This window comes from Lineus longissimus, chromosome 3 (assembly GCF_910592395.1).
Source record: "Lineus longissimus chromosome 3, tnLinLong1.2, whole genome shotgun sequence".
Taxonomy (NCBI): domain Eukaryota; kingdom Metazoa; phylum Nemertea; class Pilidiophora; order Heteronemertea; family Lineidae; genus Lineus; species Lineus longissimus.
Genome location: NC_088310.1, coordinates 14,258,163 through 14,270,827, shown reverse-complemented (window position 1 = coordinate 14,270,827; position 12,665 = coordinate 14,258,163). Strand labels below are relative to the sequence as shown.

The 12,665-nt window shown below is 39.6% G+C and overlaps 1 protein-coding gene across 3 annotated transcripts in view; it reads left to right on the top strand.

Moving 5' to 3' along the window:
* Nucleotides 1-12,665, top strand: part of LOC135485750 (E3 ubiquitin-protein ligase UBR2-like) — a 650,469-nt gene that overhangs the window by 506,103 nt on the left and 131,701 nt on the right. For all 3 annotated transcript variants that reach the window (XM_064768146.1, XM_064768147.1, XM_064768145.1), the window contains one exon: nt 4,386-4,538. In XM_064768146.1, the coding sequence (XP_064624216.1) occupies nt 4,386-4,538 (153 nt within the window). The remainder of the gene's footprint in view (nt 1-4,385; nt 4,539-12,665) is intronic.

The window sequence follows — 12,665 nt, the reverse complement described above, 5'->3', positions numbered from 1 at the left end:
ATGTGGGCTTTTAAAAACAAGTTAATGGTTTATAATCACCCAGACGCTACTCATTAGGTAAACCTCTACTAAAAACACTTGCTTTAATTTTTGTAAACATGTCACGAGTGCTTAAAAAGAACCATTTTTGTGATCGTTTTTCGTCGCTGTAGAAATGTACACAGTCAGAGTCAGTAGGTGTGTCAACACAACAACGGTGTTAGTTAGTATACACATGAATCCATGATACACGGAGGTCCACGAATGTAAACATTTGCCTGTTGGGTCGGAAAGAGTTCACCGTTACCGATCACTGCCCCAAGAAAGGTCATCCAAAGTAGATGATGATAATGATAAAAGTGTGGCACAGCTGTCATCAGTGCTTTTATAGTTAGGCCATGGAGGTATAAATAACCTCCATGGTTAGGCCTATAGTCGGATTCATAAGTAAATGTCACTGACACTGCCTTTAATTGGGTCGCTGTGCAAAAACTATTGGGCCGATTTCTTCAAAGTTTGGTTTTTCTTGAATCTTTGTATTTTGCACATGACAAGATGTAATCAGAGTATTGCCTTAACCCTTTCACTGCGGAACCCAAAATTTCTATTGTTCTCTACCATTCTAATTCCATGGAGGACCACTAATAAATGAAACACTATTGCCATCTATCAGACATTTACAGTACTGCATATCAGTCTATAACACATAGGAATCAAAATAGGCGAATTCGTCAACCGGCCTACGGCCGCACGATAGACATTTTTATTTGAGTCGCCAGTTGGCGTACATCCGCAGCGAAAGGGTTAATAGCGAAGTCCTCTGTTAGCAGGACACCCTCCCCGACACTGATTTTAGTCTTAAATAGGCTATTTCCATTCATTATGACCTCTGTAATCAGGCCACCACTCTATTAAGGATGGCATTTGTCACTTCCAAGTGTGTCCCTAATACAAGAGTCCGTCCGTCGTTGTCCATTAGCAATTCACGTTTTGTAACTGCTGGAGCTATCGACTTGAAACTTGGTACATGTTTCCCTATGTAATGATACCTAGGAGACGGATCCGATTCAATTCCTGATTTTACCACCAGGTAACCCTATTTTATGACGTACACAATTATGTAATTTCTACATCTGGTTTATCAAATGTGAAAGCCAATATGGGTGCCAGGCGGGCATCTTGAAAAATTCTTAGTTTGGCCACCCGGGGGCCAAATTTAATGTCCAAAGTTAAAATGTTTGATTGCTCGTTTAATAGTGGTCTGATTTTCATAACATTTTTATGGTAGGTACTCCTAGCAAGGATACATTTCATAAATGTGGGTTTTTGATTTGACCTACTTCTCAAGGTCACAGAGGTCAAAGTTTTTCTATGGCACCGCCATTTTACAATGACGGCACGTTTTGTCACTGCTTTAGCTACAGATCCCTAACTTGGTACGAATGTACCCCTATACTCTTAGACTAAACTGCAGTCTTTTTCTGATTCTCAGTTTGGCCAGCAGGGCCCCAAATGTTAATAGTGGACTCTCCCCTAAGGATACCTGTAGTCACCTCAATTAAATTCAACTTAACGCATTATTTTATCTCTCATGTATTTTTTCATTGTAAAACATTACTTCATTTCTTTCTTACATTAATAAAACCATGCTAATGCTTCATCCATCTTCCCTTCACAAGAGGTGAGCACAATGGCCCTGGCCATTTCATTCAAAACAAACCACACCATCCCTCAACTATTGCTTGATTAACCCCTAACAATGACAAGTTCTTCCTCATACTCTCCCTTTCATATCGACAGGTGAGCACAATGGCCCTGGCCATTTTTTTAATTGTTTATGTTCTGTACTCTTGTATATTGGTGCTCAATAAACTTATATTAAATTAAATTCGTTGCTATTCAAATCCGCCAGCGTCGCTATTAAGGCCGCCAGGCCTCTAGTCTTTTTTGTGATATGACCTACTTTCTGGCCTTTAGGTGGCCATCTTGGAAATATTTTTTTGCTTTTTGAAGCTAATGGTTGTACGTAGAGTGACGAAATTTTTATGGCCGGTATATCTAATAAGGTTATATGACATATCTAAATTTCATGTGATAATACATATGTGCTCTTTACAGTATCCCAAATTTTCAGTCAAATCAATCAACCAATATGGCCGCCTGGTAGCCATCTTAAAAATTCAACAAAGTCCTATTACTCCTAAATTGTTGAGCAGATGTCAACCATTTTCTGTGTGACATGTACATGTACATTCTACAATAACAAAGTCCTATTACTCCAAAACCAATGATCAGATTGCAACTAAATTTCATGTGTTTGTGTATCTATGTACTTTTTACAATATGGTAAATTTTCACTCAAATCTGATTATGAGTATGGCCGCCAGGGGGCCATCTTGTAAATTAAACAATGTCCTATTTGTCCGGAACTAATGATCGGCTTGCAACCAAATTTCATGTGATGATGTATCTGTGTACTCTCAACAATAATATGTAAAGTCACAGACTTAGTGCACCCCCCTTTATGTCGGGGAGCTCCCCCGAACCCCCCTACGAGCATATGTTAAGTGCAAGCTCTAGCAACTACAGCTGTTACAATGGGGGGGGACACCCCCAAACCCCCCTCCGTCGACATAGGTTTTAACCAGTGCGTTTGGGGGGAAGCCCCCAAACCCCCCGGTGGACAGTCAACTAGCCCTTCTGTGTCATTTACCGCTGGGGGGGGGGGGCGATGTGTGTCATCTGTACTTGTGATAGTTGTGCAAATAAAGAATTTGAATTTGAATTTGATATTATCCAGTGCAATGGGGGAAGCCCCCCTAACCCCCTCATTGCCATTGGACAGTCAATTAACCCTTCCATGTACCCACTCACTGGGTGATTTTGAGCCTATAGACCTGCCATTATGACATCAAAATAAATTGGTTTAAATTGTCTTTGGACTTGGTTGTGACTGCCAAGTCAAGTGCCAGTGCCACAAAATGCCAAAAATAATTATTGCAAAAGGTCGTGTTATGGAAAAAGTCTCTATGTATGTTCTGAATGGTAATAATGATCAATTGAATTGGTTTACTGCTGTTAAAATTTCTAAATATTGCAAGAAATTTGGGAAATTTGAAAAGAACAATCGAAATCGTGTCTTCATTCGTGTGCGGACGCCACTAAAGCAGATGGCGGAAATTTGTTTGTTTCTCTGTCTGCTAGGGTGCAGAATTTAGATGGTGTATTGCCAACTGAGACTTGTTTCACGAATCTGCACGAGTTTTGATTGAATTCCGCAAATAAACAGCACTTTTGTACAGGATTTAAGCTGTTAAGGCGGACATGCAAATGAAATTCTTTGATCTGTCCTAAGTATGAGTCGGGGGGATAAATCCCACCCAACCCCCCTAAAATTGTTGGGATTATTAGGCCACGGCCGATGTGGAAATGGTTCCGCAGGTGTATATATTGGCAAAAAAAAATGCAATAACAATAATTTTTTCTCGCTAATTTGCATGCGCAGTGGGCAATCAAGTGCATGTTAGATGGTACGAAAAGCGTATTTGCATTATTTGGATCATATTGTATTGTTGATTTAGTGTGATTTCGAGAAAACACTGAAGAAACACGTCTTGGCAACAGTTACCAGGCGAGCGCGCGCGTGTGTGGAATATACTATATGTCACGTGACCTCGGCAAAATTGAAACAAAACGTCAGCATTTTTGTGAGTAATGTGTGATTTAGGCGGCAGTTTTTCTAATAAGAATACAAATAAAGATTTTTTTAGGCATGTGCCGGGGGGAAAGGCCCCCCGAATCCCCCTTAAATTGAAATTGATTCTTGAAAATTGAAAAATCAGCCAATGGGGCGCGACCTACCGATGCGCTGGAGCGACGCACAGACACATGAAACTACCCCGCATATTTATCAGTGCCATTTTTGACGTTTCAAGCTATACAGAGAATTTCTAATGTAAATGCACTAATTCCTTCACGCATGTATAGCTTACGCACCCCTACCTAAATAGGGTGTATCACTAATTTTCAGTCAAATCCAGTGACAAATATGGCCACTGGCCTCCATCTTAAAAATTCAACTAAGTCCTATTACTCCTAAATTGTTGAACAGATGTCAACCAATTTCCATGTGACATGTACATGTACACTCTACAATAACCCTGAATCTCATAAACAATTTGGGGCTTCAGGTGGCCATCATGAAAAGTCAATGAAATCTTTAAATTCTCCATAAAAGCTACACGACCACACCACTTCCTCTAAGATTGCAAAATATACATCAATACCCAAAACTGTTCTCCCCCTATCTACTGCATATGACATGCATTTACCCGAGGTGAGCACATGGTCCCTAGACCATTTCATTTTTATTAAATAAATAATTTATTGTGTTTTTTTTCATACAGAGCAGTGTCTCAGAGCCGAAGGAAAACCATTATTTGGCTCAATGAGTTCACGTCAGACAGACTGCCTTTGTGCCCTAGTACGTCTTGGTGCTGTGGTTGGTCAGGTTGTTCAGCCAGATGAAGTCAGGAAACACTGCATCAGGTTGTTGACAGGTAGGTGCAAGAACAAAAACATTGCCAGTCACAGGAGACTCCAAATTAAAATTGCCTTACTTTTCAAGGTCAAGGTCACAAAATGTTGTGTTGACCTCTCTGGTGCTATAGCTTCCCAACGCTTTAGATTTAAGGGATGAGTTTTATTTATAATGCAGGCTACAGTGATTTTAATGTGCTGTGGGATAGAGTATGCCTATCTGACCATAGAACCCCAATTCTTAAGTTTTTCCAGTGGTGGGAGAAAGAGGGATTAGAATTTTTTTTAATTACTTCATCATTAGTCCACAAATGGAGCATTGTACAGGAGCACAAGAATCAATATACACTTAAATCTTGAACAGTTCAATGATGAAGTTATTTACACCAAGAATCAATATACACTAAAATCTTGAACAGTCCAATGATGAAGTTATTAAAAAAACTTCTAACTATCTTCTACACCCACCACTGGAAAAAACTTAAGAATTGGTTTCTATGGTTAGGTTGGTGTACTCTATCCCACAACACATTAAAATCATTTGTAGCTGGCATGTTAGATAAAATTCGCATTTTAGATAAGTTTTATGATTTGGCTACTAGGGGGCCCAAAAAACCTATAACGTCTAAATTTCATATAACTATTGCTTTGATCAATACTAACTTTGAATCACAGATCTATATCCGGGCTTTGGAGTTAAACCATTTTTCATGATCAAAGAGGTCAAGGTCACAAACTGTTGCACTGACCTTGCAGAAGCAACAGAATCCTAACCGTTTGGAATGTCTTGTTGAAATGATACGGATGTTTTAACTAGGTTAATATATCGCATAGGTGTTATTGTTGTGGTAGGGTTGGTATTTACAGATTTGTCCCTGGTGTACACAGACATCAAACTCATTAGGCAGCCTGGACATTTACCCATGTCCTTTATTGGAAAATTAACTATCATCAAGGGATTTTAACTCTTTCAGCCCTAGCAGTTTTTGACGCGACAGTTCCCAGATCCCAGCCGATTTTCAGGAAAAAGCAAGATTTCAGGATTTTATTTTACAAAAACTACTCCCCCTACTACTACTTGCGTGGTACCATTAGAAAGGTCTTGACAGTGACAGTGACAGTGATATAAAGATTATAGATATTCATGAATTTTTATATATTTCTGAGTGTCTTCAATTTTGCTAATTTTGTGTACTGACATTTTTCCGAAGAATTGTCAGCAGCCACTTTTATCGAAAAAGGAATATTTCCTTGAATCATTCCTTATAAACTGATATATACAAAATGATATATGCAAAGTCAGATTCAATACCCCGGCCCCCCAGTAGACTCAAAACCAAATATCGTCTGTGAATTTTTACTTCAAGCCCAGAAGTCTATTAGTTTGATTGGCAAACTGTAGATGGCTCCCCAATCGCACTTGAGATCATTAATAATGAACTGGAAACTGGTTTCGATGCCACCGTGTTTATGCTGTAGCACACAGCTGTTTCAGCTGGAATTGAAATACAAGTTTTACCAGATTACGCTCTACAGGGAGGTGCGACACCAAAGTGTTAATTGCTATCCCAATAAACAGCCCAGTTCCTCACCCCAGACAGCTTTCGGAACGTGCGAAGATTACATAATAGGCCTGAATTTACCCATGTATGCCCTCAGTTTTGCTGTAGTAATTAGGATTATATGTATTGATTAGAATCAACTTGGCGTGAACCAAGATTTGTGTAGTATATTTCGGCTGCCATCTTGAATAGTAGGCCTGGGCCAGCATTACAATGAGTTAGCTAAGGGATGACTTTGATGGCATTTTTCTGTGCAAACGTTGATGATTGTTTACACTCCCTTTTAGTTTCAGCAGATGCTGTAAATCTTCAGAAAATGACAATTATATCCATAACTTCTGACTTAGCTATGTATTTTTATAATAACATGGGGTTTTCCTTGAAAAAAGTAAATCACTGGTCCTTTTTTTACTGATTCCTCATGACACTTTTTTCATGTGCTTTTGAAAGATATATTATTCCCTCATAAAAGATGGTACCTATAAAGTGTTATGAATCTGATGCAATTCTTTAGCCAAAAAAGTTTTAACCTGATAGTGATATATGTGTGGGGGTTAAAATGATGATTGGCTGTACCTTGTGTTCAAAATCACAACTAAACCCTCCTTCTTTATACTACACTGAAGACCAGATCCATATGGAAGTTATGATGCAGACTGTACTGGAATGCCAGATTAGTAATAGTATAGAAGTTATGATACTTACTGAAGACATAGTCACACATGCAAATAGTCACCTTATGATGCAAATAGTCCTGTTGAACCGATGCGAAAAGTAGTATAGGACATGTCATAACCAACATATAGGCGAGGGATGTGACCGTCACACACCCAGCTTGGTGTCCCTGAACCAAGATGAGACAAGCAGTATAGGACTCTGTATAGGATATATCATAACCTATATATTATGGGCAAGGGATGTGACCATCTCGCTCGTTTTGGTGTCCTGAACCTCAATGGGACAAGTATAGGACACCTAATAATCTATATCATGGGCAAGGGATATAACTGTCCTCCCAGCTTGGTGTCCCTGAACCAAGATGAGACTATAGGACACCTCATAACCAATATCGTGGGCAAGGGATGTGACTGTCTCACCCGGCTTGGTGTCCCTGAACTATGATGGGACTAAAGGACACCTCATAACCAATATCATTGGCAAGAGATGTGACTGTCTTTACCCGGCTTGGTGTCCCTGAACCACGATGGGACTATAGGACACCTCATAACCAAGGTCATGGGCAAGGGATGTGACTGTCTTACCCGGCTTGGTGTCCCTGAACCACGATGGGACTATAGGAAACCTCATAACCGATATCATGGGCTAGGGATGTGACTGTCTCATCCAGCTTGGTTATAGTGTCCCTGAACCAAGATGGGGCTATTGGACACCTCATAACCAATATCTTGGGCAAGGGATGTGATCGTCTCATCCAGCTTGGTTATAGTGTCCCTGAACCAAGATGGGACTAGTATAGGACATGTCATACATGTAACATCATCAATGATCATTGGCAAGGGATGTGACCGTCTCATCTGGCTTGGTCCTGTTTAAACAAGATGGGACAAGTGGTTCCAGATCCCTCACCAGGTCTCCTTCACAACCAGGTTAGTTGTGTTGAGTGCCAATGCTTGACCAGAGGATAGTATTCCATACCGACGTGGCAGTTCACAAAAATGAAAAAGTCAAGATATCAATTGAATGCTGATATTCACAATTTATAATAACCCTTAAAGTATATACAATATTAGTTCACAAGTCCATCAATGCTCTAAAACATGTGAAGGTTCAACTTTGATTTACAGTGGATGCCAAGGGTAGATAGAAGCAAGGCGCCATAAGACTGACACAGACAGAACTAAATCAGGCTAGTAAAGAAATGCAGCAAAGTGCCAAATTCGGAGCAAAATACAGGTGTACTGTCCGCCCCATGGAAGAAAGAACCTGTACTTTTGACCCTTTATTGACAACTTCCTAGTATCGGAAACAGCCTTCAGTGCCTTGCAAAAAAACGATCTGTACATTCGCTTCACTAGAACTACAGTCCAAGTCACAAATGTCACCCCTCTCGCGTCGCGTCAGGGACGCAGGACATTCAGGCGAGTTTTGCGCCGAATGACGCGCGACCTTCCCCATTTGTAGCGTGTCATTTGCGCAACAGTGACACGATTTTGGCGATGACATTTGTGACTTGGACTGTATCAATGGCATATTGTTTTCGAACTTTGGAACATTTGACAACTCAATATTTGTAACTAAGAGGGGCAAAGACAGAACTATGCAGATTATTACTGAAATGGAGCCAAGTGCCATATTTGGGGGAAAAAAAACAGGTGTACTGTCCGCCCCATGGAAGACATAACCTGTAATTTAACCCTTTCTTGACAACTTAGTATCGTAAACAAACTGGCTTCAGTGACTAGAAAAAAAACATTCTGTACAATACTAATACTATACTACTGGTCGGTCATGCCGGTACATTTTTACAGTGAATAATCACAGATTAATACGAGACACAATAATTATCAGGCAGAACCCGTATGGTATTTTCCATCACCTGAAATGAACATTATCATATGCCAGGATCAGACCGAAAAATGCAGAATGACATGCACGTGTACATGTACATGTGAGCTCACACATGTGAGCTGAAATAAAGTACATCCACATGACAGCTGAAGGTCACCTTACTCTTGATTTACATGTAGAACTAGAAACCATGACATAAGCTCACCCATGTGATCTGAGCTAATAAAGTATAGAAAAGAACCCTTCAAACAACTATCCAAAGAAACCAACATGTAGAAAACAATCACTGACTGAACAAATGCTTGAAACAGCTCTGACACATCCTTTCATTATTTTGAGCAGGACATTTTTTCAACCGACCAGGACATTCTTTACCACTTTCTAAGACCTTCTTGCACGTTCGTTCACTCTTCTTCATATTGTCTGGATTAGCAGTAATAAGCAGAGCATGATTGGAGTACAACAATTTCATCTGAAGTTCTGAATCCCTCACACAGGCATAGGTTCTCTTGTCAAGATTGACAAGCTTGTGGATGCTTTCAGCACCCTGCTCACCCATCAGTACGCCTACTCTCCACACCACCAACTGAAAATAAAGAAAAGGAAAATCTAGTACTTAGTAACTGAAGGATGACTAGCACACTTGGCAGCCATGGATAAGGAACATGAAAGAATACACATTATAAAACAGACAAATCTGGTAATGGTACCCCAGTTAAAAAAAAAATTGTTTTCACCTTTCTTGCAACCCTGACAATACAAAACCATGTACTGATCAATTGCATGAATTGTGTTCTTTGATTCTTCGAATAAATGCTGACAGTGACAAATGACAATAGGCCTACAGACAATACACACGAGAGTCGGAACAAAATCTAACAATGTAGTCACTATTGCTGCTCAAACATACTTCAAAGTAGCGAGATGATGACAGTAACACTGGATTAACAACAACAACTTTAATAACGCAAAAACAGTCAAGATTACAATACCACTTGGGTACAATTTCAGCCGCAGCAATTACAGTGTCTTTCCAAGTCTATTGTGACGTCTTCTTCCTGCTCTGGTCTTCGGTTGAAGCTTTGTCCAAACTAAGTCCAGGATGTTACCAATGCCACCATTCTACTAAATTGCGTGACTAGTCTCTAAACAGCAACAGAATCCTGGAAAAACACAACATAAACGATTTTGTGTCCAAACTAACCGAATTAATGCTCTGGAATCATTATAACGTTCTGCACTAATCATCATTGTCACATCTTAAACAATGTCACATCCTAAACTAGTGGCGCCTCCTGGCATAACGAATATCAATTAAAAGACCGCATCCTAAAACTGGTGGCGCTTACTGGCGTACTGAGTACCAACTAAAATATTGCAAAAGTCATCAAGTCATTAAAACGTGCCAAACACAGGCCTAATTAATAGCCCAACTATTAATCAACGCATTTCAATTATCTGTATGCTTTATACTGCATAATTACCTCTCTCCTCATTACAATAAGCCACATTTGGCTAAGAATTTCCAGTTTGAAACGAGGATTAATTTGCAAATCGATTAAAGAAGAAATATCTCATGTTGGCGTGTGCGACCGATTCCGCCTATGCCGGGTGAGGTGCCGAAGACAAACTAGCCGCAGTATATGGCGGCAACAGTCACAGAGAAAAAAAAGAAATGTTTATGCATAGGCAACCAGTCAACACAAGACACTGTTTTAACATCACCCTGTACAAAAAAATCAAAACAAATCCAATGTGTGGGTCAATGGGCAAGTCCATTGTGGCCAAGGGTGATAAGCTCAGCACATGCCGAAAAACTATTCAGTGTTTCAAAAGTTTGAAAACCAGATTCATCAAAAACATCCCTGAATTTGTTTTCGGGATAGACTACAATAAGTACTAACTCATGTTTTGGTTACAAGTTGCCAAAAAATTGTGACTCATTTATATTTCCACCCAAACCGAACCCCTATCAGCACAATAGACTGAACCAAAGAAACTTGAAACTGGACACTGGGTTTCAAATGCATATTTCTGCATTAATAGTGCAAACTAAATTTTAAAAACGGAAACTAATTGAAGTTAGGATATCAATTAATATTTAAAGTAACTCGTACTACAAATAAACGGTCAAGGGAATCCGATGTTGTAAGATGAAATTGGCACCTCGAGTTCATCTCAGTCTGCAAGCCGGCCATTTTGAATCGGATCAGATCCAAGTTCTAGGATTGTCTGAATAAGCGCACGATTTGGTACGAAACTGAATTAAGATATGTTAAACGGTGGGGGTATTTATGATGAGTGATATTACACCTACCGGGTATCTAGTTTGATGAAATTCGGAAATCTGCAACTTGTTGAAATATCGATAAAAATACCACAAATCGTCGCTGTTTCATTAATTCTGATCCGAATTTCATGAAAGTTCGTCAGCGGGTGGCATGGCACGTGATAGACCTAATGAGCCAATCAAAACCGACGTATCTTTAAGCAGAACGTCCACAGGCTTGCGCTCGTGTTTTGAACGCATTACCCTTTAGACTGAATTGGTATTGCAATTGTGTGATGGAGACAATGTTTACATAGTGGTTAGCAAGCTTTTTGCGCTGAGCAATCGCTGGGCAGCTGCAGGCCTGTGCTGGGGATGGATCATTTCGATGTCATGATAAGGCTTAGCTGAAACAGCTGTGAGCAGAGTTGGGGAATGATTTGAAATCCGTGTATACTTCATCATAGGGTTGAAAGAGTTAATGAGGTGTAGTGCTAATTGGCAGCTGAGAGCAGTCACTCCTGTCTTAACTAAAAACTCCAAAATTTGAACATGGGAGTTTCAATTTTCAATGTTCTCCAAATGACCTTAACCCTTCAGTGCAGAGTATTTTTTCTGTTACTGACCACTGATTTTTGTTTTTAAAATGTGTTTGAAGAAAGATTCAACCTTAAAATTATGCTACATTCTTCACCTATATCACTATGAAGTGATATATTATGTATAGACATGTGTTCGTAGTATTTAAAAAATGGCATTGTGAACCCCTTCAACCCAAACTCCCAGGTTCTAGTGCACCTCCATCCCAGGCTGTGGGCCCAAAATGGTATAACGTGCGCAAAACATTTATTTTTTGACATAAACAGATGATTGCGTTATGAAATAAAAGGTAATGATAAGCTCTACTCTCTTGTTGTCTTGTTGCCGCAGTGTCTGTCATCGTCGTCTGTCGCATCCTAATTAAAAAACAGTGGCACATTTCTTAACCGCTAAAGCTATGAACTTTAAACTTTGTGCAAATGACCCCCTAGGTCAAATGACCTTTGGCACTAAATTTCGGTCCTGTCTGATTCTTGAGTGTGAGTATGAGTGACTCGTATGAGGTGATTCGTTTTCGATAAAATGTTTATGCTAGGTTCTCCTAAGAAGGATACATCACATATCTTACTGGTTTTTGATTTGACCTAATTTTCAAGGTCACATAGGTCATGGTGTATATTGGCCATTTGAGTGTTAGTATGGCATGTTTCTTAACCGCTGAAGCCATAAACTCGAAATTTTGTACAAATGACTACCTACGTCATATAACAGCTGACATCGAATTTTGGTGTGATCTGTTTATCGACCTGGCCTCCAGGGGGCCAAAACTAAAAAAGAAAAAACTTGCAATATCTTGCTTATTGGTAACTTGTTTTCGCTGATATTTTTATGGTAGGCTCACCAAGCAAGGATACATCACATGTTGTATGGATTTTTGATTTCACATAATTATCAAGGTCACAGAGGTTAAATAATGGTGTAAATTGGCCATTTCAGTGTAACTATGGCACGTTTTTTTACTGTGTAAGCTATGAACTTGAAATTGTTTACACATAACTCCCAATGTCATGTAACCTCTGACACTGAATTTCGGTCCAATCCAATTCTTGACTTGGCCACCAGGGGGACAGAATTGGAAACCTTAAAAGTGTGATATCTGTCTTATGACTGTGAGTGACTCGTTTTCTATCAAATTTTTATGGTAGGTTCTCCTAGCAAGGATCCATCACAATATCATACGGGTTTTT